The sequence below is a fragment of the Carassius auratus genome, chromosome 25, assembly GCF_003368295.1.
Source record: "Carassius auratus strain Wakin chromosome 25, ASM336829v1, whole genome shotgun sequence".
NCBI lineage: Eukaryota > Metazoa > Chordata > Actinopteri > Cypriniformes > Cyprinidae > Carassius > Carassius auratus.
Genome location: NC_039267.1, coordinates 20,191,085 through 20,215,605, shown reverse-complemented (window position 1 = coordinate 20,215,605; position 24,521 = coordinate 20,191,085). Strand labels below are relative to the sequence as shown.

The following is a 24,521-nucleotide window of genomic DNA, read 5'->3' as shown; positions in this document are numbered from 1 at the left end:
TCTTTCTCTGACTGTATCTCTCGTCCCTCTATCTGTCTCTGACAGTACCTCTCGTTCCTCTGTCTCTGACTGTATCTCTCGTCCCTCTGTCTGTCTCTGACTGTACCTCTCGTCCCTCGGTCTCTGACAGTACCTCTCGTCCCTCTGTCTTTATCTGACTGTATCTCTCGTCCCTCTATCTGTCTCTGACTGTACCTCTCGTCCCTCTGTATGTCTCTGACTGTATCTCTCATGCGTCTATCTGTATCTGACTGTATCTGTCGTCCCTCTATCTATCACTGACTGTATCTCTCCTCACTCTGTCTGTCTCTGCCTGTATCTGTTGTCCCTCTGTCTGTCTCGGACTGTATCTCTCATCTCTCTATCTGTCTCTGACTGTATCTCTGATCCCTCTATCTGTCTCTGACTGCATTTCTCACCCCTTTCTCTGTCTCTGACTGTATATCTCATTCCTTTTTCTGTCTACTACTGTATCTCCCGTCCCTCTATGTGTCTCCGACTGTACCTCTCATCCCTCTATCTGTCTCCGACTGTACTTCTCGTCCCTCTGTCTCTGACTGTATCTCTCGTCCCTCTTTTTCTGACTGTATCTCTCGTCCCTCTATCTGTCTCTGACAGTGCCTCTCGTTCCTCTGTCTGTCTCTGACTGTACCTCTCATCCCTCTGTCTGTCTCTGACTGTACCTCTCATCCCTCTATCTGTCTCTGTCAATACCTCTCGTTCCTCTGTCTGTCTCTGAATGTACCTCTCGTCTCTCTGTCTGTCTCTGACTGTACCTCTCGTCCCTCTATCTGTCTTCGACTGTATCTCTCATGCCTCTATCTGTCTCCTACTGTATCTCTCATCCCTCTGTCTCTGACTGTATCTCTCGTCCCTCTATCTGTCTCTGACTGTACCTCTCGTCCCTCTGTCTGTCTCTGACTGTATCTCTCATGCCTCTATCTGTATCTGACTGTATCTGTCGTCCCTCTATCTGTCACTGACTGTATCTCTCCTCACTCTGTCTGTCTCTGCCAGCATCTATTGTCCCTCTGTCTGTCTCGGACTGTACCTCTCATCCCTCTATCTGTGTCCGACTGTATCTCTCATCCCTCTATCTGTCTCCTACTGTATCTCTCATCCCTCTGTCTCTGACTGTATCTCTCGTCCCTCTATCTGTCTCTGACAGTACCTCTCGTTCCTCTGTCTGTCTCTGACAGTACCTCTTGTCCCTCTGTCTGTCACTGACTGTATGTCTCGTCCATTTATCTGTCACTAACTGTATCACTCGTCCCTCTATCTGTCAATGACAGTATCTCTCGTCCCTCTATCTGTCAATGACTGTATCTGTCCTCCCCTATTTGTTTCTGAAAGTATTATTATGTTTTGTGATATATCTAATGTATTGTCCTCTTTGCTCTTTTCATTATTTCTAGTCACACTTTGAATCCTGGGATGGAACGTCATGTAGAGCATAATTGTTCTTTGGTTGATTTTTATGCTTTTGATGGAAAAGTTTGTATGACTTGTTTGGCCATGTTGGTCAGCGTTGGAAAGCGTTTTTTTTTTTTTTTTTTTTTTAACGGGTTAGTTCACCCAACAATGAAAATTCATTCAATAATTACTTATGTCATTCCACACCTGTAAGATCTCCGTTCATCTTCACAACACACATTAAGATCATTTTGATGAAATCCAATGGCTCAGTGAAGCCTCCATTTCTAGCAGGATCACTTATTTTTTCAATGCCCAGAATCAGTGGCAGATGCAGAATTATTTTTATAGTCTCAATAAAAAATGTTTACTAAACATATATATATATTCTAAGTAAAATTGTTGTTTACTTAGAATATATATATAGTATATAAGTACATATATATATATAGTATAGTATATTTTACATTTACATTTATTCATTTAGCAGACGCTTTTATCCAAAGCAACTTAAAGATGAAGACAGTGGAAGCAATCAAAAACAACAAAAAGAGCAATGATATATAAGTGCTATAACATGTCTCAGTTAGGTTAACACAGTACACGTAGCATGGGATTTTAACTAATATAATAAATAAAAAGAAAACAGATAGAATAAAAATAAAAGAATAGAGCAAGCTAGTTAGAGGTCTTTACACATACACACACACATACATATACAATTGAATAATAAATGAAAAGAAAATAGAATACAAAAAGATTAGAAAGGTAGAAAGAATATAATTAGAATGGTGAGTGTTAAAGTTAGAGGGTCAAATAAAGATGGAAGAGATGTGTTTTAATACGATTCTTGAAGATGGCTAAGGACTCAGCTGCTCGGATTGAGTTGGGGCGGTCATTCCACCAGAAGGGAACATTTAATTTAAAAGTCCGTAAAAGTGACTTTGTGCTTCTTTGGGATGGCACAATCAAGCGACGTTCATTTGCAGAACACAAGCTTCTAGAGGGCACATAAGTCTGAAGTAACAAATTTAGGTAAATGGGTGCAGAGCCAGTAGTTTTGTAGGCAAACATCAATGCTTTGAATTTTATGCGAGCAGCTATTGGAAGCCAGTGCAAATTGATAATCAGAGGTGTGAAGTGTATTCTTTTTGGCTCATTAAAAATTTATCTTGCTGCCGTGTTCTGAATTAATTGTAAAGGTTTGATAGAATCGGCTGGAAGACCTGCCAAGAGGGCATTGCAATAGTCCAGCCTGCACAGAACAAGAGCTTGAACAAGGAGTTGTGCAGCATGTTCCGAAAGAAAGGGCTTGATCTTCTTGATGTTGAATAAAGCAAATCTGCAGGATCGGACAGTTTTAGCAATGTGGTCTGAGAAAGTCAGCTGATCATCAATCATAACTCCAAGGCTTCTAGCTGGTTTTGAAGGAGTTATGGTTGATGTGCCTAACTTGATGGTGAAATTGTGATGGAACGATGGGTTTGCTGGAATCACAAGCAGTTCTGTCTTGGCAAGGTTGAGTTGAAGGTGATGGTCCATCAGTATAGTATATATAGTATATAAGTTACAATTATTAACAAACAGTGAGTTCAAAAATACTCTCCCATAATTTTGCACAGTAATCTGAAAATAAATGCGGCACACCCAGATTTTCATATGCACACCCAGAGTCTGTTTTCTGGCTACACTGCTGCCCAGAATACCACTAAAACATATTTAAAACAGTTCATGTGACTACAGTGGTTCAACCCAAATATTATAAAAGGATGAGAATACTTTTTGTGCGACAAAAAAACAACAAAAAAATGACTTTATTCAACAATTTCTAGTGATGGGCGATCTCAAAACACTGTTTCATGAAGATTATAAGATTCTAAGATTCTAAGTTTTTTGTTTCAAATAATTTTTTTTGAAACGTGTAGCAAACTGCCAAAGTCACATTGAACTATTGAAATTTCAAAAAACTTATGATGTAACGAAGCCTTGTTTACTGAAATCATGTGACTTTGGCAATTTGATATGCACTCCAGACCACTGATTTTAACCAAAAGATTCATAAAGATTCGAAGCTTCATGAAGCAGTGTTAAAAAAAAAAAAAAAAAAAAAAAAAGTTTTTGATTAGTCATATTTTGTTTATTGGCACACAAAAAGTATTCTCGTTACTACATTACACTAAGGTTGAACCACTGTAGTCACATGAACTGTTTTAAATGTGTTTTTAGTACCTTTCTGGGCATTGAAAAGGGAAATTATCTTGCTAGCAATGCATGCCTAACTGGTCCATCAGGTTTTGTAAAAAAAACATATCTTAATGTGTGTTGTGAAGATGAACATAGTGTGTGGAACGACATGAGGGTGAGTAATGATTGAATTTTTTACTTTTGGGTGATCTGTTTTAATATGACCATGTTGGTCATGTTTTGATTATAACACAATTTGCATATTTCTTTGTGTCAAGGTCCATGAAGGCCAATATGTTTCAAGTAATTATAAAAATATTCATGCCAAAATTTCATGTCCATTAAAAAAAAAAAAAAGAAAAAAAAAAAGAAATCAATTTAAAATAAATAAAAATGAGTTCAAAATAATAAACTTTATGACATTTTTGTCATGTACATTTAAAAATGATATTTATTTTTTTAAGATTTTTTATTTTATTTATTTTTTTGGTGCATTAAGTAATGCACAACACTGTATGCAGTTAAAAATTGTTTAAAGCATATGCAGTTAATAGTTTAAATTTAAAATTCAGCTGCCAATCATTAAGTCAGCAATCAGGAAAATATATTGTATGCTATCATTTTACATACTTTAAATATAGCAAATACACATGCTTTTTAAAAATAATTGCTGTATTTTTCACAGTAAACTACTTGAATTTGTGTATTTGCTATTTATATGTTAAATGCCATATACAATATATAAAAAATGCATTAGATAAATTTTTTGTAATAATCCATTATACAAAATATTAAAAAACTGTAAATTTTACAGTAAAATACTGGTAGCAGGGTTGCCAGCCAGTTACTGTAAATTTTACAGTCACCTTACTGTAATTTAATTCAATGAATTTTACGAGAATGACAATTTATCGAGAATACAGTAAAATTCTATAAACTAAATTACAGCAAGACTACTGTTCATTTTACAGTAACTGGCTGGTAACCCTGCTGCCAGTATTTTACTATAAAATTTACAGTATTTTTTTAACAGTGTAGTGTGAGACTTAAAGAGACATTAGGTCCCCAGTGAAAGGATAATTAAAAGTATAGTGAGTCCAGAATAATCAAATATCAGAACTGATACATAATCAACCTTTGTGATCACTTTTTAAATATAAACATTGTCTAAATTCAATGATCACTTAAACCTGGAGTCAGATTGAACAAGGAGCTAGACTAAATTTACACTAAATTCGGATAAATTCAGACACAAGTAAAAGATTGAAAACTTATTAAACCTTCGACCAAGCCGCTGGATTCTGCTACTTGGGCCAGTGGGGGATCCTTACATACACAAGGATATGTTTTAGCATATTCATCCCAAATTACCTTTTCATGAGGGTGAGAATCAGGTATTTAAGATCAAGGCTGGGCCGGAGGCCACCATCTTTTTTTTTTTTTTTGGGGGGGGGGGGGGGGGGGGGCAAGTAGCTCTGAGCTGGGTGAACCAATTTTATGGCTCATAACACCAGCAAATTCATCACCTTGTGAATCTCGAGTAAAACCGTCTGACATCATGGTATAATGAGCACAATGGCACCCAAAAGAGAGTAGCCCAGAAAATGGAGTGCAGCTAGAGGAACACAAAACTAGAGGGATTTTGTATTTCTTGGCGGGAAAGTATGCTATCCTACAGAAAAACGTTAAAATCTGCTAGACCTAATTATTTTTTGTCTCTTTTAGAAGAAAACAAACATATCCCCAGGTATTTATTCAACACAGTGGCTAAATTAATGGAAAATAAAGCATCAACAGGTGTATCCCAACAGCACAGCAGTATTGACTTTATGAACTACTTTACTTCCAAGATAGATACTATCTGAGATAAAATTATAACCATGCAACCAGCAGCAGTATCGCATCAGACAGTGCACTATAGATCCCCTGAGGAACAGTTCCACTCATTCTCTACCATAGGAGAGGAAGAATTAAATAAACTTGTTAAATGACTGATCCCAATCCATTTTTTTCATTATCAACATGGATATTAAACTCACCAACAATTAAAACTTTATCTGCAGCCAGCTCTTACTTGGATATAAAATCAGCACATTATTTAATAAAGTCTATATGGTGCCCTGTGTACAGTAGCCAGTACAAACAACACAGGATTTATCTTTAAACAACGGCCTTAGGTTAACCAAAAGGCCATTGATACAGTCTCAAACAATAGATATTATTATTAGGTTATTATTATTGTTGTTGTTTTGTCACAAAACATTTACAGTTATATGTTTGTAAGATCATTAAATTCTATGAAAACTCTACAGAACAGCACATATTATTCATAACATTAAAAACGTATATCAGTCTAATAACAGACCTGAGATGGATGAGAGGTTTTTATAACAACCACTGTACGAAAGAATAAACAACTTACTCATTATAAATTGTGTCCTTTGTTGTTTCAGAATGTTTCTTTAAATGAAAGCTTTCGTCCTCCAAATCTTCGTCGTCATCTGAAGAACATGTGAACTCTTCCTCACTGTCTGTGATCGTCTGCAGAGCTTCCTCGCGTGTGTTTGCCATCGTGAAGAAATGACAATAAAGATACAAATGTGATGCCTTTTTATCATGGAGCGTTTATGTGTTTCTGTGGCTCATACCAGACCATTAACACCAGGGCGCTGCCAGGAATTTTGGGCCCCATGACAAAAAAATCGAATTGGCCCCCTCTGTGCAGCTGTTGTCACCACATCTCTAGGACCTAACTGTCCCATCAAAAGCTTTACATAACTCTAATCAAAGGCTTTCAACTTGCCTCTTGTAGTTCAATACTAGTACTAGCACAATATTTACTGCTGGTGATTTGTAAATGCAAGTCTGCATACAGTATGCAGTTCACTATTTGATACAAGATTAAAAGCCAATATAAAAATGTCCTTAAAGCAACACTATGTAAAAAAAAAAATTTGTTTCCAAAATCGTTTCAATGGTTCATCAAGTTGTAACAGGGTAAAAGGCACTTATGTCTCACCTGAATGATAAGTCATTAATAACAGTGATAGCTAATTTATATAGTTTTCGAAATAAAATAATAATCAATTATTATAAAGACATCGTTCATTTTATTATTATTTGAATATACTCGATGATGTTTTATATAGTGTATAATATAATCAGACCAACGTGCTCTTCCTCCAGTGGCACAGAAATCTTCTTTATTTCAATATAAAAAATCTGTTTGACTATATACCGAACTATATTAGTGCCTTAAACACAACTGAGTAAAATTAATTTATAATAACTGTAACTGAGATATTTGTGTATTAGATCAAGTAATAGTGAGTGAATCTGACCATTTTTTGTTTTATTCTTCACCTCCAGGTATTTTAATAAAGGCGCTCACTATTGCTCACCTCAACTTCTTCAAACTTCCGGAGAGCGAGACGATGGATGGCTATAATATAAGTGCATTGTGCTCACATTTATTTGTGCATCATGTTACAAATAAAAATCTCACATATCAGTTTGTGTTTAATGAATCGCAGAATAGATTTTAGTACCCAAAATAAATTAAGATCACTTCTAATATTTGTCACTAAGGGGTGTAGTAATCTCTCAATAGTGTTAATTCTAACAAAACTCAAAATAGCGCCGTATATTTAAAAGAGATGAAAGGAAATTCTACTTTATTAGACAAATTGAGGTGGCTCTTAAAAGAGCCTTCTAGGGTTTCAATACTAATGAAGTCAGGCGTTTAGGCGCGCTCTCCACGGATGCGGCGGGCCAGCTGGATGTCTTTGGGCATGATGGTGACTCTCTTGGCGTGGATGGCGCACAGGTTGGTGTCCTCGAACAGACCGACCAGATAAGCCTCGCTGGACTCCTGCAGGGCCATGACGGCGGAGCTCTGGAAGCGCAGGTCCGTCTTGAAGTCCTGAGCGATCTCTCGCACCAGACGCTGGAAGGGCAGCTTGCGGATCAGCAGCTCGGTGGACTTCTGGTAGCGACGGATCTCTCGCAGAGCCACGGTGCCGGGCCTGTAGCGGTGAGGCTTCTTGACGCCGCCGGTGGCTGGAGCGCTCTTACGGGCGGCTTTGGTGGCGAGCTGCTTCCTCGGGGCTTTGCCTCCGGTGGATTTACGAGCCGTCTGCTTGGTTCTTGCCATTTTCTCGAGTTTCCTGTGTTGATCTCTTCAACAGAATGATAAGACGCTTTTGCAGGGGATTTTTAATATCTCCTGCAGCATTGGGCGGTGCGTCACCGGCGGGGTTTGATTGGCTATTGTGTTTACGTCACAGCGCGAGGCGGCCAATGACGGTGCGTTTCTTGTTTTCGAACAAACAGCTGCAGTCTGCGTTTCCCGCTCAAACGTTCAATGACCCGTTTTTGTTTTGCTTTAATAATTTTATTATCACCAAAAGGCTTATGTAACAGATCTAATTACACTACATGAATGTTTTAAAATGTAAACTTATCTTCATTATTCCAGTAAAACATATGACCAATGTGTATTTTTATCATTTAAGGATACTTTTGTGCTGATCCACTCACATTGAATTAAGTAAATAGTACACAATATATATATATATATATATATATATATATATATTCCGTCTTTATTTGACGCTCTATTCTAACTACATGCTTTAAAAACATATATAATGGTTCAAACTAGTTTCCTAGTCTTTTTCCATTCGATTTTCTTTGTATTTATATTACTTAAAAGGCCGTACTATATGTATTGTATTAATCTAACTGAGACTTGTTATAGGAATTCTGTATAATTGCTCTTTTAATGATTTTGATTGCTTCCATTGTCCTCATTTAAGTCAGAAGTTTCTGCTACAGGACTAAATGTACATCGTACAAATTCACACTACTGGTAACACACATACAATGCGAATCGTGTGTACAGTAGATACATGCTCTTAAAGAGAAAGTGTGTGGCTCTGAAAAGAGCCTTTGTGAGTGTTGTGTCCTCTCGTGTTCACTTGGTTTTGGCGGGTTTCTCGGTCTTCTTGGGCAACAGCACGGCCTGGATGTTGGGCAGCACGCCGCCCTGAGCGATGGTCACTCCGCCCAGGAGTTTGTTGAGCTCCTCGTCGTTGCGCACCGCCAGCTGCAGGTGACGGGGGATGATACGGGTCTTCTTGTTGTCCCGAGCGGCGTTTCCGGCCAACTCCAGGATCTCAGCCGTCAGATACTCGAGCACAGCGGCCAGATACACCGGAGCACCGGCACCGACGCGCTCGCCGTAGTTCCCTTTGCGGAGAAGTCTGTGAACACGACCGACGGGGAACTGCAGTCCTGCTCTGGAGGAGCGAGTCTTAGCCTTCGCCCTGGCCTTGCCTCCGGTTTTACCTCTGCCACTCATTATTCAAATGTGATAACGTCAACATAAACACGGCTCATATCAAGTAACAGTTATCCAGTTTTAAACAATCGTGCCATTCGCTCATTGGTTTAAAGCCTTGTAAAATTTTAAACCAATCAGTGAACTTCCCTCCAACATACACCGCCAAAGCCACGCCTCCACACCGACTTCGGATCGAGCTAGTTTTAGACGAAACGGAACATAAGTAAATTGTCAGAGCAGCTTTTTTTGACATCTCTTTACAATAAGTTCACAGTGAAACAAGACCGTGCTTCTACAGAACCAATGTGCAACATAGACCAAAAAAAAAAAAAAACATGACTGCGAAGAACTAACTTGGACATAATTAAAATATATGAAACAGGCTAAGTAAAGGTTAAATAAGAACTAAGAAGCCTGAAAAAAAAAAAAAAAACAACTATAACACAGGACTGTAAACGTTTAACAGACTGCATAAAATACACATTCCTGTGGAACAGTGGAAACAAATATTTTAGCTAAGAACCAAAATGCGTTTTTGCTCTTTGTTTGGAGTTAGTGGGTGGCTCTGAAAAGAGCCTTTGTGGAATAAAAGAGAAGCTATTTATTTCTTCTTGGGGGCTGCCTTTTTGGGCTTTGCAGCTTTAGGTTTGGCAGCTTTTGGTTTTGCTGCCTTGGGTTTGGCAGCCTTGGCTTTTTTGGGGCTCTTGGCTGCTTTCTTGGGCGCTGCCGGCTTCTTCGCCTTCTTGGGGCTCTTCGTCGCCTTCTTGGCGGCTGCAGCGGCGGGTTTCTTGGCCTTCTTGGGCGATTTCTTAGCGGCGGGCTTCTTTGCAGCTGCGCTCTTGGGCTTCTTGGCAGCAGCGGGTTTCTTGGCCACGGGCTTCTTCGCTTTAGGAGCCGCCTTCTTTGCCGGTTTCTTCTTGGTCTCGGTTTGTTTCTTACTTATCTTGAAGGACCCGGAGGCGCCGGTCCCTTTGACCTGAAGCAGGGCGCCTTTAGTCACCAGGCTCTTGATGGCGAGCTTGACGCGGGAGTTGTTCTTCTCCACGTCGTAGCCGCTGGCGGCGAGAGCTTTCTTCAGGGCGGCGAGCGACACGCCGCTCCTCTCCTTGGACGCGGACACGGCTTTGAGGATCAGCTCACCGACGCCTGGACCTGCTTTCTTGGCTTTGGCGGCGGACTTCTTCTTGGGCGCTTTGGCCGGCGGGGCGGCAGCGGCCGGGGCTGGAGCGGTTTCTGCCATTTTTCAGAGCGGGTTTACAGTCTCTCTAACGCTGAGTTCAAAGATGAGTGTCGCTCGAGCAGCGCTGCGCTCTTAAACAACAAATGAGAACCTTATAGACTCAACCGAGCCGCTCGGTGTCTGCGCGCCTCCGCGAGCCCCTCACACTTGTGTTTTCTTCTCCTATATTGAAGGGCAAAATTCGAGTGACAGAACAGTTTGACGCAGTAAAAACCAAGCGAATACCGAGCAGAGGTTCTTGGCTTTCTTTGGAGACTAAAACCCGCGGTGAAGAAATGTTCCTTTTGACCTGATCGGGTCAAACTCAAGGCGAGCATCAGCTACGGCACAAAGCCGCGTGTAAATATAATGCATCGTTTAACTGGAAAAGTTGATAAAAGATAAAAATCTTCATCTGTATGTTTCAGAAACAGTTTGAAAATGCATTTGATGTAAAGTGCATCAGTGAAGGGCGTGTGCAGTGTTTTATACAGCTGTTGTTTTGGGCAGCTTGAAGCACAAACACCCGGAGGCTTTGAGTCTGTTTGTGACTCGTGTCAGAGGAGCAATTCAGAAAGAAGCTTAATTGAAAACTCTGAGTATCTTATCCCTGAAATGAAGGAAACTCTAGGAAACTTCAGTTTCATAATGCGAGGTTTATCAAATCTGAGAAAGCAGCGTAAGTCGAGACTGTTTCTAAAAAAAAGAGAGGTTACTACTCAGAGTATTTAAGTTAACAGTGTTAACTTACTCTGTGAACCTAACCTTGTCAGGAACAGCTTTCTTCTGTCTTGCTTTAAGAACATCTAAAATTTCTAAACTCAAAATGCATTTTCTATGCAAAAATATTGTAAGATATTTAGTCAATTAGATCTGCATTTTATGTGAAACATGTAAAGTTGTCTACTGGGTATACCTTACATAAGATATATACATGTCTTACCCCATCGGCATATCTTACAGTATGTCTAATATCTTTTTCGTTTTTTGCAAAACTATAAACACAAATCAAAATCTTTTGCAAGTGGTCTGAAAAAAATAAATAAATTAACACAGTGAAATAAAAGAAAAATAAATATGGGCATAAAGGCAAAAGTAGAAAGTCCACTGTCAGAATTCGTAGCTCTTCCGTTGTCCTCTGTCTATATTTGCTTTCCAACTGAAGGTTCATGAGATGTACATTAGTTATACCAGAGAACTGTTTTATCATTGCTTGATCTATATTCTCTTCATTAGTGAACATCAATACTAACCCAGTGTTTGGGTTGTTTTGCAGCTCTTGGGACAGACATGAGCCAATATTTGGGTCATTTTTGTGTTAATCAGATCCTGGGTCAGACGTAACCCAGCGGTTGAATTATTTATGGCAGGGATTTTGCATCTTCTCTTCACAAGAGAGCAGTTCTAAGCGCCTTGATGCATTCTTCATTAAAGTACAGGTTTGTGTATATTGACTGTATCTATAAAATAATTTATGTGTTATAATCAGATGCATTGATGTACCAAAGCAATCACAACTTTATGAAAAGAATGAGAGACCTTTTATGAAGTGCACAAGTGTTTAAATGAAGTGGAGACTGAATAAGTACTTTTGATCTGAGAAATGCACTAAAGCCACTGAGAAAAACTGTAAAGCTGACTTTGGCCCTTTTATCTCCATGGAAGGTTTTGATTGGTGTGTGATCAGTTTTGACTCCTAGTGTTTCCACTTGGGTCATTGTGTGCTGAGCTCAAGCTTTGCAGACTTGAGTTAACGGTATACAGTATCTGTGGAAGCACAGAAATGAGATTCATGAGTTGAGTTTTGCAGTAACAGGTCACCAAATTTGACTCATGTGTTAAAGCAGGAGAACAGTGTTTATAGTTTAGGGAAATGGGTGTGTTATTTTAAAAATGGTATTATGGTTTTGAAGCATTACTGTAGTTCAAAAGCCTGTTTATAGTGTTTTAGCAATCAAGAATAACTATTTCTGGATCACTTCAGCAGATGTCTTCAATGTGAGAGTGACAGCGATAGATTGTATTAGTTTCCTAAAAAGGAGTAGAAATTCTTACAATAAAGGAAGTCCATACCAAAGGGTTACACTTGGTTCATATGGCTTTAGTGTAAAATGTTTTCTATTTAAACTGTAACTACAGGTACTGGTCATATAATTAGAATATCATCAAAAAGTTGATTTCACTAATTCCATTCAAAAAGTGAAACTTGTATATTATATTCATCAAATACACACAGATTGATATATTTCAAATGTTTATTTCTTTTAATTTTGATCATTATAACTGACAACTAAGGACAACTCCAAATTCAGTATCTCAGAAAATTAGAATATTGTGATAAGGCTCAAAATTGAAGACACCTGGTGCCACACTCTAATCAGCTAATTAACTCAAAAGGCCTTTAAATGGTCTCTCAGTCTAGTTCTGTAGGCGACACAATCATGGGGAAGACTCCTGACTTGACAGTAGTCCAAAATATTACCATTGACAACTTGCACAAGGAGGGCAAGACACAAAAGTTCATTGCAAAAGAGGCTGGCTGTTCACAGAGCTCTGTGTCCAAGCACATTAATAGAGAGGCGAAGGGAAGGAAAATGTGGTAGAAAATCCACATTGCTTGAGGTCCAATGTAAAGTTTCCACAGTAAGTGATGGTTTGGGGTGCCATGTCATCTGCTGGTTTTGGTCCGTTTCCAACAGGACTTGCACCTGCACACAGTGCCAAAGCTACCAGTACCTGGTTTAAGGACCATGGTATCCCTGTTCTTAATTGGCCATCAAACTCACCTGACCTTAACCCTATAGAAAATCTCTGGGGTATTGTGAAGAGGAAGATGTGATATGCCAGACCCAATAATGCAGAAGAGCTGAAGGCCACTATCAGAGTAACCTGGGCTCTCATAACACCTGGGGTGCGTTTCCCAAAAGCATATTTGTTGGTTGCAATACAACTTCCCATTGCCAACCAACTAAGTTGCTAACAGATTATCAACTATGCTTTTGGGAAACGCACCCCGAGCAGTGCCACAGACTGATCGACTCCATGCCACCCTGCATAGCTGCAGTAATTCAGACAAAAGGAGCCCAAACCAAGTGTTGACAGGTGTATTGCTCATACTTTTCATTTTCATACTTTTTAGTTGGCCGAGATTTCTAAAAATCGTTTCTTTGTATTGGTTTTAGGTTTTATTCTAATTTTCTGAGGTGCTGAATTTGAGAGTTTCATTAGTTGTCAGTTATAATCATAAAAATTAAAATAAACATCTTAAATGTATCAGTCTGTGTGTAATGAGTGAATATACAAGTTTTTATTTTTGATTAGAATTAGTGAAGTAAATTTACATTTTGATGATATTCTAATTACATGACCAGCACCTGTATACTACATAATTAAACCTTTGCAGACCTAATTTCAATCGGCTAGGTGCACAAGATGGCGCCGGTGAGCTTCAGCGACGCGATCATACGCGGGTGTGTGCATACTTATTTCCGGTCTTGCAACGATCGCATTGACAGTAAGGGAAACTTACATACGAAACTTGGCTAGATGTATAAAATTAATTATTTTCAAATTTAACAGCCGATAGTGGTATATCAAAAACATGGGGAAAGATCCTCCCTACATTTTGCGTACCTGTGTGTGGAAATTCATCAAGATACATCGCGGAGATTACTTTATTCTTCTGTTGATTATATGACGATCAGCATCGGGTCAGGTCCACAGGGATTTCTTCTTTCAAACACAACCCTCTCAAATATGCAATACTTTTCATTTTCGAAGAGCTGGTTTTGTTCTGCCTGTTATTTAAGATCAATGTTTCTGACTGTCAAACAAGACGCAGTGAAAGTGAAGTGACATTCAGCCAAGTATGGTGACCCATACTCAGAATTTGTGCTCTGCATTTAACCCATCCGAAATGCACACACACAGAGCAGTGAACACACACACACACACTGTGAGCACACACCCGGAGCAGTGGGCAGCCATTTATGCTGCGGCGCCCGGGGAGCAGTTGGGGGTTCGATGCCTTGCTCAAGGGCACCTAAGTCGTGCATTGAAGGTGGCGAGAGAGCTGTTCATGCACTAACATAAAGCATGTTTTATTAACTTTATTTGATTACATAATTTATAACTAACTGTACAATTAAACGTAATATAATTATGGTAGGTTTGCCTTAAATTAAAGATCGCTGTTTGCATTCGTGTGTGTTTTTATCGGTTTATTTGTTTTGTGAAAGCTCTGCAGCATAAATCATTATCTGTCTATGAGCAGCCATGTATATTGTTATTCTTTTGCATTAATTATCAGATTAAACAGATATTAAAATTAGTCACGTATTTTTTTTACTGTGATACTTCTGAAGATAAATCGCAGTCTATGTCTCATGAGGTAAATAAAATAATAGAAAAAATAAATTAATAATGCAAACATTTTCGAGAAATAAGTAATTTGTACATTCACATATTTGGTAAGATAAAAATACATTATGTGACTGTGTATACACACCATGAGTTCAACTTTTATTTCGTGAACAGTAGGGAACATTAGTGTATTTAATTCATTCACCGGACCCAAACATACGCAAGTTTCGAATCCACTGGCTCAGGTAACATTTAGGGTAATAATATCAGTGTATATCTTATTTGGATTTGAAGTGATATTATAAACCCTGTAAACATATAGAAGGTAATATTTGAATTTCTCCGGTTATCTACACTGACGTTTAGCACAATCAATCGACATTTAGAATGTGTGTGTTTTAGATTCTATTTACTGAAACAAAGTACTCTTAAATACCCAAAAAGCATTAAAATCAGAATCACATACACCTACAAATAAGAGCGCAAACCCTAGATATTGAAGTCACTTAATTTTCAAAGATAGTTACTATAAGGCTGCTACGTGTAATAACGGGTTTACCCACTAGATAAACAAAACTCTAGCAAAACCAAAAATTAGTACGCCAAACTCTTTAAGTGATAAGATGGGTGGCTCTTAAAAGAGCCTTTGTGTCTCGGAGGCGGATCGGAGATCTACTTGGAGCTGGTGTACTTGGTGACGGCCTTGGTGCCCTCAGACACGGCGTGTTTGGCCAGCTCTCCGGGCAGCAGCAGACGCACGGCGGTCTGGATCTCTCTCGAGGTGATGGTGGAGCGCTTGTTGTAGTGAGCGAGACGAGACGACTCACCGGCGATGCGCTCGAAGATATCGTTGACGAAAGAGTTCATGATCCCCATCGCCTTCGAAGAGATGCCGGTGTCAGGATGAACCTGCTTCAGCACTTTGTACACGTAGATAGCGTAGCTCTCCTTCCTGGACTTTCTGCGCTTCTTTCCTCCTTTAGCGGCGGTCTTAGTGACGGCTTTCTTGGAGCCCTTCTTGGGAGCGGACTTCGCTGGTTCAGGCATGTTAGTTCACGATGAGTAGACCAACACAATTAAGTGTTAAAGAGCATGGACTGGGGATTTATTGAATGCTCATGCTAATTTAAGAGGGGTAGCTGCTATTCCCCGATTGGGTCTTTTGACCCAATCGGGGAATAGCAGCAATGAATTCGCACAATGAATGAAAGGAACATATTTCATTGGTTAGAACTCGGCGGGCTAGACAGTAACATCAACCAATCACAGCCTTCTAAATCTGACTGCTTCCAGTCTCCTCCCACATACACTTCTAAGTTCTTTGTATCACTTTCCCGCTCAAGATGTCTGTGATAAACACACGCGCATTAAGAAAGAATAAAAATGTTAGTTTTCATTGTTTTGCACATTAAATTAACACGGCTTTAATTTAATATTAACTTGTTTAATCATGAACATATCGAAATTATGTGTTATTGGCAACCCATTGTGTTTTATGGTTGGTCACAATTGTGGGACAAATTAACATATTTCTGCAGTCATACAAAATATTATATATCTCCACCCAGCTATTTTAAACTGTTTGATCACATTATAGGGTTAATATCTTAAATTATTTGTAACATTGCAATATTTTGTCATTGCAACATTTTTGTCCATTTTTCACTAAGAACTGTAATTGGATTTATATTGTGTCCCTAAGTTCACTGTTATCCCAGCGGTCACTATTGTGACTAGGGCTGTAGCTATCGAATATTTTAGTAATCGAGTATTCTACCAAAAATTCCATTGAGTAATCAGATAAAATGTGTTTTTGCTTTAAAGTGCAATTTTAATTATGCCAGAGAAAATAAGACTCCTGTGTCTCTTAAAATTAACAACAAAGTTTCCTTTTTTATAAATATATATATATATATATATATATATGTATATATATATATATATATATATATATATATATATATATATATATATATATATATATATATATATATATATATTTTTTTTTTTTTTTTTATGCATAGAATGCAATGCATACATCAAAAATAAAATTTAATTATTACCCATTGTTTCTCTGTCTGTACTTGTACTGTAAATAATGATAATAAAGTTGATAGATGAATTAAGTGCTATTCAGTTTCTGGGATGCACATTAAACATTAAACACATAAAACACTAATTTAATTTATCTTTTAATTATTGAAAATTAACTTAACTTTTTGGTAAACAAAGGGGATATACTATAAAAAAACAAAACATATATATATATATATATATATATATATATATATATATATATATATATATATATATATATATAGTACAGACCACACACCTTCTCATTCATAGAGTTTTCTTTATTTTCATGACTATGAAAATTGTAGTCACACTGAAGGCATCAAGGGCTATTTGACCAAGAAGGAGAGTGATGGGGTGCTGCACCAGATGACCTGGCCTCCACAGTCACCGGACCTGAACCCAATCCAGATGGTTTAGGGGTGAGCTGGACCACAGACAGAAGGCAAAAGGGCCAACAAGTGCTAAGCACCTCTCAGGAGGGAACTCCTTCAAGACTGTTGGAAGACCATTTCAGGTGACTACCTCTTGAAGCTCATCAAGAGAATGCCAAGAGTGTGCAAAGCAGTAATCAAAGCAAAAGGTGGCTACTTTGAAGAACCTAAAATATGACATATTTTCAGTTGTTTCACACTTTTTTGTTATGTATATAATTCCATATATAATTCCACATGTGTTAATTCATAGTTTTGATGCCTTCAGTGTGAATCTACAATTTTCATAGTCATGAAAATAAAGAAAACTCTTTGAATGAGAAGGTGTGTCCAAACTTTTGGTCTGTACTGTATATATATATATATATATATATATATATATATATATATATATATATATATATATATATATATATATATATATATATATATATATATATATATATATATATATATATATATATATATATATATATATATATATATATATATATATACAGTAAATCCCCTTTGTTTACCAAAAAGTGAAGTTAATTTTCAATAATTAAATGATAAATTAAATTAATGTTTTATGTGTTTAATGTTTAATGTGCATCTCAGAAAATGCTTTATTTAAAACCCCAACTGAATGGCACTTAAATGCACTTAATTCATCTATCAACTTTATTATCATTATTTACAGTACAAGTACAGACAGAGAAACAATGGGTAATAATTAAATGTTTATGTTTGATGCATGCATTGCATTCTATGCATTTAAAAAACTAAACTTATATTTTTTTTTCTAAAAAAATGAAACATATATATATTTTATTTATTTATTTATTTTTTTTTTTCATCATCCTCTTCACATGAGCAAAAACGTCCTTGGCTTAACAGCAGAGTGGACCGGTATACTACGGTATATTTAAACTTACGAGTGTAACCTTTTATATGTTTGGTTGACTGTACTTTATCTTAATAATGATCAGACTGCGATAGAAGTTTGAAATTAAATGCACTTTAGATGTTCTGTGTCATTTATACCAAACACAAATGTTACTGGTTGCTAGTGTGTTTGCAGCACTACAATTATTATATATATAATTATTATTATATTATATATATATATATATATATATATATATATATATATATATATATATATATATATATATATATATATAGATTTTATTTACATGTATATTTCAGTTTACATTTACGTTCCAACAAGCTTGAAAAATTCTCTAAAACTTTTATGTAAATGATTGACTGTGTATATATATACATATATATATTACCTGTTTTATATATTTAATACTTGGTCAGTTTATTGATTTGTTTGTTTATCTTTTGATACATTATTTTATTTTAATATCGAGCAGTGCACAAAATTAAGATTTGAGAGATGGTTCAAGTCAGTGCTCAATAAATGATGATGAGTCTTAAATGTTGTGCATCCACTTATTATCAGTGTGACATTTTAGCATGCAAATCAAGGGGAAAACTTCAAGATATCGGCCCTAAAAATTGGCAGCGCATATCAGCCATCGACTGACCCTGACCTCTGAACATCGGCATCGGCTATAGAAAAACACATATCGGTCGTTCTCTAGTACATACAATATTATATTGTCACTTCATCATCGAGCTGTCTAACGTACCATGTCAACATTTTATAACATACCAACAAACATTTATCCCAAAGGTCTAGTTTTGGGTAACTTTTGATTCATGTTGACTGCTTCTTCAGCGGAAACTAAATGTGTTTGTAAATAGTTGCTTAGGTGCAAATGTTTAGAAAGTGTTTTATGGATATTGATGCCCCATCAACAGACACAAAGGTGTCTCTATTGGCCTATATATCTGTTAATTGACCATCACTTATGCCTGCACTATAGTATGTTACCTTGGAAAATCAACTATTCACACTTTTCTAAGAAAATGCCTTCACGTGCACGTCATACAAAGAGGCTCTTAACGAGTTCACATTTACACTCATTTTACATCTCAGAGTTTAATTTCTCTTGTATACAGCCAGATATTTACAGGTGCTTCTCAATAAATTAGACTGTAGAGGAAAAGTTAATTTATTTCAATAATTCAACTCAAATTGTGAAACTTATGTATTAAATTAAAGGCACACGGACTGAAGTAATGTAAGTCTTTGGTTCTTTTAATTGTGACGATTTTGGCTCACATTTAACTAAAACCCACAATAAGTGACCGCTGGGATAAGAGTGAACAGTGTATATAAATCCAATTACAGTTCTTAGTGAAAATGACAATAAAATGATGCAATGACAAAATATTTCACTAAAATTAAAATGCAGATGTTACAAATAATGTACAAATAGAAAAACAAAAACAAAAAACAAATAGTATTATTATAATTATTTCAAAGAGTTACTGATGACACATTATTTGGATATTTTCATGTCTGGAAAAAAATTGGGATTAAACAGGTTAAAGCATGCCAACATATTCTGTTACACTAAATAAACAAAATAATGATCTTTAAAAACAGCATCATATGATTTGTTTAAGAAAGTCTTTAAGAAAACACTTTGTGAGGATTGCAAAGGGTAGAAGAATACAAAATCTAAGAAAAGTAATACAGTTATGTTTACAAAAGGCAAAGTTTGATGACGGGTCTCTGTAATGTTTTATCTTGATCTGCACACACACACACACACACACACACACGAACTGAGCTCTATTCATATGCTAATGATATGATGCAGTCATATGGTTAACGCCCCTCATCACTACTATAAAACTGGCAGTACAGTTCAGCTTGTTCACTTTTTAATCATGATGGCACATGAGGAAGCTCTCCAGATGATGACAGAAAGCGAAGAAGAAAGCACTTTTCCCTCAGAAGAAGAGGAAGACTTTGATGATGAACTCCTGTATTTCGAGGAGCGCTGTGATGCTGCAGAGAACCCAATTTCTAAAGAGTAAGTCACTTATTCTGACTTTGATTAGTAACTAGAGTCAAATATACCTTATTATTAGTTAGGGCATGATTGTAACACTGTTTAAGACCTATTGCCAGATTAAAATCAGTAAGTTAGTCCATGACTGAAATACATAGTCCTTTTCTTCATTATATCTAACTGTAAATGTTGTACCAATGTGAATGTTTTGTAATGTACCATTAGATAAATTCAATGTTTAGACTATATCTAACTTTTGATTTGTGTTGACCGCCCTTTATAGCGGAAACTAAGTATGTTTGTAAATAGTTGCTTAGGTGCAGATGTTTTGAAAGTGTTTTATGGATATTGATGCCCCATCAACAGACAAAAAGGATGTCTCTATTGGCCTATATCTGTTAATTGACCATAACTTATGCATGCACTATAGTACGTTACCTTTGACAAAAAAATGTTTACAAACTATTTCTTTATTTTCTAGGAAAATGCCTGCAAGTGCACATCACACAAGGGCGACACACAAGCGTCTTTCAGCTTTCAACTCGGTTGAGAATCTTAACATGTAAGTGGATATTTACCCGTCATTTTACCTCTCACAGTTTAATTGTGCTTGTATAGTCTACTGTCTGATGTAGAAATGTTCACATAATGGATACACATTGGTAAATTGCTCCTCTTAATGACCCTGTTGTCACCATGCTCCCTTTTATTTCTTTCTTTGTTTTAAACAGATGTGAGAGGGACAGTGACCAGATGTCTGCTGCAAAGAGAGCCAGGACTCTTTCATGGAAAGCAGAGACTGATGTTGACCAGGTTCCTCAGACTCTGAGATTCCTGCCTGCTCGGGAACCAGGACCACAGTTGTCTGCTGCTGACTCACACTCTCCCATGAGTCTTTTCAAACTGTTTTTCACAGAGAGCGCCGTGGAAAACCTGTGCCACAACACAAATGCTCAGGCTGCCAGGGCAATGGCAAAGGGTCACAAGTACAAATGGACAGATGTCGGTGTTGATGAGCTGTATCGTTACATTGGACTGATATTCTACATGTCTGTGCTGAAGATGAGCTCCATCACTGACTACTGGCGGCAGGACAGTCCTTTCTCTCTGCCTTTCCCCGCCACAGTTATGTCAAGGGACAGATACCGCACCATTTCCTGGAATGTACACATGAGTCACCCAGACGCAGACGAGGAAAACGACAGAAAGAGGGGCACAGACCAACATGACCGTCTGTTCAGGATCAAACCCCTCATGGACATTATTCGTCTTGCGTGCAAAGCCTTCTATCATCCTAGAAGAAATCTAGCTGTGAAGGAGAGATTGGTGGCATGCAGAGCAAAGACAGGAATGAGACGGTGCACAAAAGTCAAGCCGACAAAGTTGGGATTCAAGTTTTTTGACCTTTCAGACTCATCAAATGGATATATTGTGGACTTCTCCATCTACACGGGGAAGAATAGTTTTCCTGCCGACCATGGGCTTTCATATGATGCTGTGATGTCTCTCCTGGATCGTAAAGTTTTGGGCTCTGGGTACCATGTGTTCATGGATGATTTCTACACCAGTCCAAAGCTCTTCACCGACTTGTTTGCTCTGAAGTTTGGTGCTTGTGGGACGTACAGGGAGCAGAGGAAGGGCTTCCCAAAGACTGCAGCTAATTCACTGAGCAGAAGCTCCAGCAGGGGATCCATCAGGTGGATTCGGGACGGGCCTCTTGTGTGTGTGAAGTGGATGGACACGCAAGTGGTGTCTGTTTGTTCCACCATACATGCTGCCTATACAGGAGACCGTGTGAAAAGAAACATCAAAGCACAACATACAAAGTCTGTTCCATGTCCTGCACCTGTGACTGCATACAGCCAGCACATGGGGGGTGTTGACCTGTCCAATCAGCTTCTGCAATACTACGCTGCACAGCACAAAACCATGAAATGGTACAGAAAAGTCTTTCTACACTTCTTGGACATTGCCGCCAACAATGCTTTCATATTGCACAAAGAGCTGCACGACAACATGACTCGCAAAGAGTTCATGGAGGAGCTTATTGCAGAGCTCTGTGGCGTGTCACAGAAAGCAGCACCAAAACAGTCCAGCACAGAACATGTGCCAATCCCAGGAGCTGAGTTGACTTCAGACGTCAGAAGAAACGCTACTGTCGGTCGCCGGATCTGTGTACATTGCAAAGCAGTGCATGGAAAGAGGTCACAAACACCTTGGAAATGCCAGGCTTGTGACGTTTATTTGTGTCTTCAGTTGAAGAGAAACTGTTTCCTGGAATGGCACACAAGTCTGTGATTGTGTTAAAATAAATCATAGGTTTTCCTGGTTATTTTTTTTTCTTTTTTTTTGTGGAAATAATTTTCAGCTTTTTGAAACAAATTGAGTTGATTTCTGAAGGATAATCAGAGAGGAGACTAGATATATGGCTGCTGAAAATATATGGCATTTATAGTACTTCACTACATTAATGTATTTATATCGTACTGTATTTTTGATCAAATAAATTTAGCTTTGTTTGAGAAGAAGAGACTACTTTCATTGTCATGGTTCCTAAATTATTTTTATTTTGTATTGTCATGCAATATGTTGTAAGTAAAATAAAATAAAGAAACCCACAATTCAATAGATAGATAGATTACATTTACTTATCCACTGTGCTAACACCATCCCCCAGGTAGATAGATAGATAGATAGATAGATAGATAGATAGATAGATAGATAGATAGATAGATAGATAGATAGATAGATAGATAGATAGATAGATAGATAGATAGATAGATAGATAGATAGATAGATAGATAGATAGATAGATAGATAGATGCATGCTGTTGTATGACATCCACGTGAAGGCATTTTCTTAGAAAAGTGTGAACAGTTGATTTTCCAAGGTAACATACTATAGTGCATGCATAAGTGATGGTCAGTTAACAGATATATAGGCCAATAGAGACACGCTTTGTGTCTGTTGATGGGGCATCAATATCCATAAATCACTTTCTAAACATTTGCACTCAAGCAACTATTTACAAATACATTTAGTTTCTCATTATTTGACTTAGTGGGAGCGTATACAGGCTAAACAAGAGCGGTGCAAGAATTGAGCCTTGTGGAACTCCGCATGAAATAGACATCCACTTAGACTTATGCTCTCCTAAACTCACATAACCTCTCCCTTCTAAGTATGACCTGAAACATCTGAGTACCATCCCACAAAGCCAGACCCAGTTTTCCAGTCTCTGTAGAAGTATGTTATGATAGACAGTGTCAAACGCAGCACTGAAGCCTTGTAGTACAAGCATTGATAATTTGCCAGAATCTGAATTTAAGTGAATATCATCTATTATCTATAGTTTTCTGTTTAATTGATTTTTATTTATAAAGTTGTATTTATTATATTTAAATGTATATTTAAGTTTACATTTATGTTCCAACAAGCTTGAAAAATTCTGCTTGATAAATGCTCTAAAACTTTTATGTAAATGATTGACTACATATCTATCTTGATCTGCACACACATACACACACACACACACAGAACAGAGCTCTATTCATATGCGAATGGTATGATGCAGTCATATGGTTAACGCCCCTCATCACTACTATAAAACTGGCAGTACAGTTCAGCTTGTTCACTTTCTAATCATGATGGCACACGAGGAAGCTCTCCAGATGATGACAGACAGCGAAGAAGAAAGTACTTTTCCCTCAAGAGAAGAGGAAGACTTTGATGATGAACTCATGATGAATGACTTGAATAAGGCTAATGATCTTAACATATTTTATAAACGTTTTCACTTGAATTGTGAAACAAATGTGACCTGCTGCAAAGAGCTATCTATGTCAATACCATATGACCCAACAAAGGATAGAATAATAATTAACCCGAAAGATGTCACTGCAGTTTTTAAAAAGCTGAATAGTAATAAGGCTAGTGGACCTGATGGAATTTCATCTTCTATTTTGAAAACATTCTCGGATGAACTAACTCCGGCTTGGTGCCCCTTATTTCAATTTTCTGTGGATACATGTAATATTCCAACTATCTGGAAAACATCAATTGTCATTCCGTTGCCCAAAAAATCATGCCCACAGCAAAATGATGACTATAGACCAGTAGCGTTGACATCTATAGTGATGAAGTCATTAGAGCGTATAATGGTTTGTAAGTTAAGGAGTGAGGTACAGCATCTTTTGGACCCGTACCAGTTTGCCTATAATAATGGCAGGGGTACTGATGATGCTTTAATTACAACTGTACATTCCATCTTAAAGCACTTGGAAAATCCGTCAGGTTATGTTCGTTTATTATTTATGGATTTTATTTCTGCATTTAATTGTATTCTTCCGCAGATAATGTTAATTAGACTCCAGCAGATGGAAGTGAACCCCTTTATCGTTAAATGGTATGGCTCTTTCTTGACAGAAAGGAAGCAGCAGGTGAGAGTTAACTCCACTCTTTCTAATATGATTAGTGTAAGTACAGGTGCCCCTCAGGGCTGTGTAAGTTCGCCCATACTTTTTATATTATATAAAAATGAATGCAGAACTATCGGTAGGAATAAATTTAT

General features: G+C 37.5%; 5 protein-coding genes across 5 annotated transcripts; 1 reads left to right on the top strand and 4 right to left on the bottom strand.

Annotated features, from left to right (window-relative positions):
- Positions 1 to 7,315: 7,315 nt before the first annotated feature.
- Positions 7,316 to 7,794, bottom strand: LOC113043791 (histone H3-like). Its single transcript, XM_026203390.1, has one exon. The coding sequence runs from the start codon at positions 7,748 to 7,750 to the stop codon at positions 7,340 to 7,342; it is 411 nt and encodes a 136-aa protein (XP_026059175.1). The 5' UTR covers positions 7,751 to 7,794; the 3' UTR covers positions 7,316 to 7,339.
- Positions 7,795 to 8,372: 578 nt separating this feature from the next.
- Positions 8,373 to 9,132, bottom strand: LOC113043805 (histone H2A-like). Its single transcript, XM_026203403.1, has one exon. The coding sequence runs from the start codon at positions 8,957 to 8,959 to the stop codon at positions 8,573 to 8,575; it is 387 nt and encodes a 128-aa protein (XP_026059188.1). The 5' UTR covers positions 8,960 to 9,132; the 3' UTR covers positions 8,373 to 8,572.
- A 317-nt stretch (positions 9,133 to 9,449) lies between these two features.
- LOC113043832 (histone H1-like) lies at positions 9,450 to 10,196 on the bottom strand. Its single transcript, XM_026203432.1, has one exon. The coding sequence runs from the start codon at positions 10,179 to 10,181 to the stop codon at positions 9,543 to 9,545; it is 639 nt and encodes a 212-aa protein (XP_026059217.1). The 5' UTR covers positions 10,182 to 10,196; the 3' UTR covers positions 9,450 to 9,542.
- Positions 10,197 to 15,149: 4,953 nt separating this feature from the next.
- On the bottom strand, positions 15,150 to 15,583 carry LOC113043816 (histone H2B). The gene has a single exon (XM_026203414.1). The coding sequence runs from the start codon at positions 15,567 to 15,569 to the stop codon at positions 15,195 to 15,197; it is 375 nt and encodes a 124-aa protein (XP_026059199.1). The 5' UTR covers positions 15,570 to 15,583; the 3' UTR covers positions 15,150 to 15,194.
- A 4,245-nt stretch (positions 15,584 to 19,828) lies between these two features.
- LOC113043677 (piggyBac transposable element-derived protein 4-like) lies at positions 19,829 to 22,381 on the top strand. The gene is made up of 3 exons (XM_026203191.1): positions 19,829 to 19,971; positions 20,432 to 20,512; positions 20,682 to 22,381. Exons 1-3 carry the CDS (start codon positions 19,829 to 19,831, stop codon positions 22,246 to 22,248), a joined length of 1,791 nt encoding a protein of 596 aa, XP_026058976.1. The 3' UTR covers positions 22,249 to 22,381.
- The last annotated feature ends 2,140 nt before the right edge of the window (positions 22,382 to 24,521 follow it).

Bases quoted from the DNA above. Each gene is read 5' to 3' on its own strand.
- LOC113043832 (XM_026203432.1), bottom strand. From the start codon at position 10,181: ATGGCAGAAACCGCTCCAGCCCCGGCCGCTGCCGCCCCGCCGGCCAAA.
- LOC113043791 (XM_026203390.1), bottom strand. From the start codon at position 7,750: ATGGCAAGAACCAAGCAGACGGCTCGTAAATCCACCGGAGGCAAAGCC.
- LOC113043816 (XM_026203414.1), bottom strand. From the start codon at position 15,569: ATGCCTGAACCAGCGAAGTCCGCTCCCAAGAAGGGCTCCAAGAAAGCC.
- LOC113043805 (XM_026203403.1), bottom strand. From the start codon at position 8,959: ATGAGTGGCAGAGGTAAAACCGGAGGCAAGGCCAGGGCGAAGGCTAAG.
- LOC113043677 (XM_026203191.1), top strand. From the start codon at position 19,829: ATGGCACATGAGGAAGCTCTCCAGATGATGACAGAAAGCGAAGAAGAA. The intron at 19,972-20,431 runs GTAAGTCACTTA...TTTATTTTCTAG, and splicing joins GAGAACCCAATTTCTAAAGA to GAAAATGCCTGCAAGTGCAC. The intron at 20,513-20,681 runs GTAAGTGGATAT...TGTTTTAAACAG, and splicing joins TCGGTTGAGAATCTTAACAT to ATGTGAGAGGGACAGTGACC.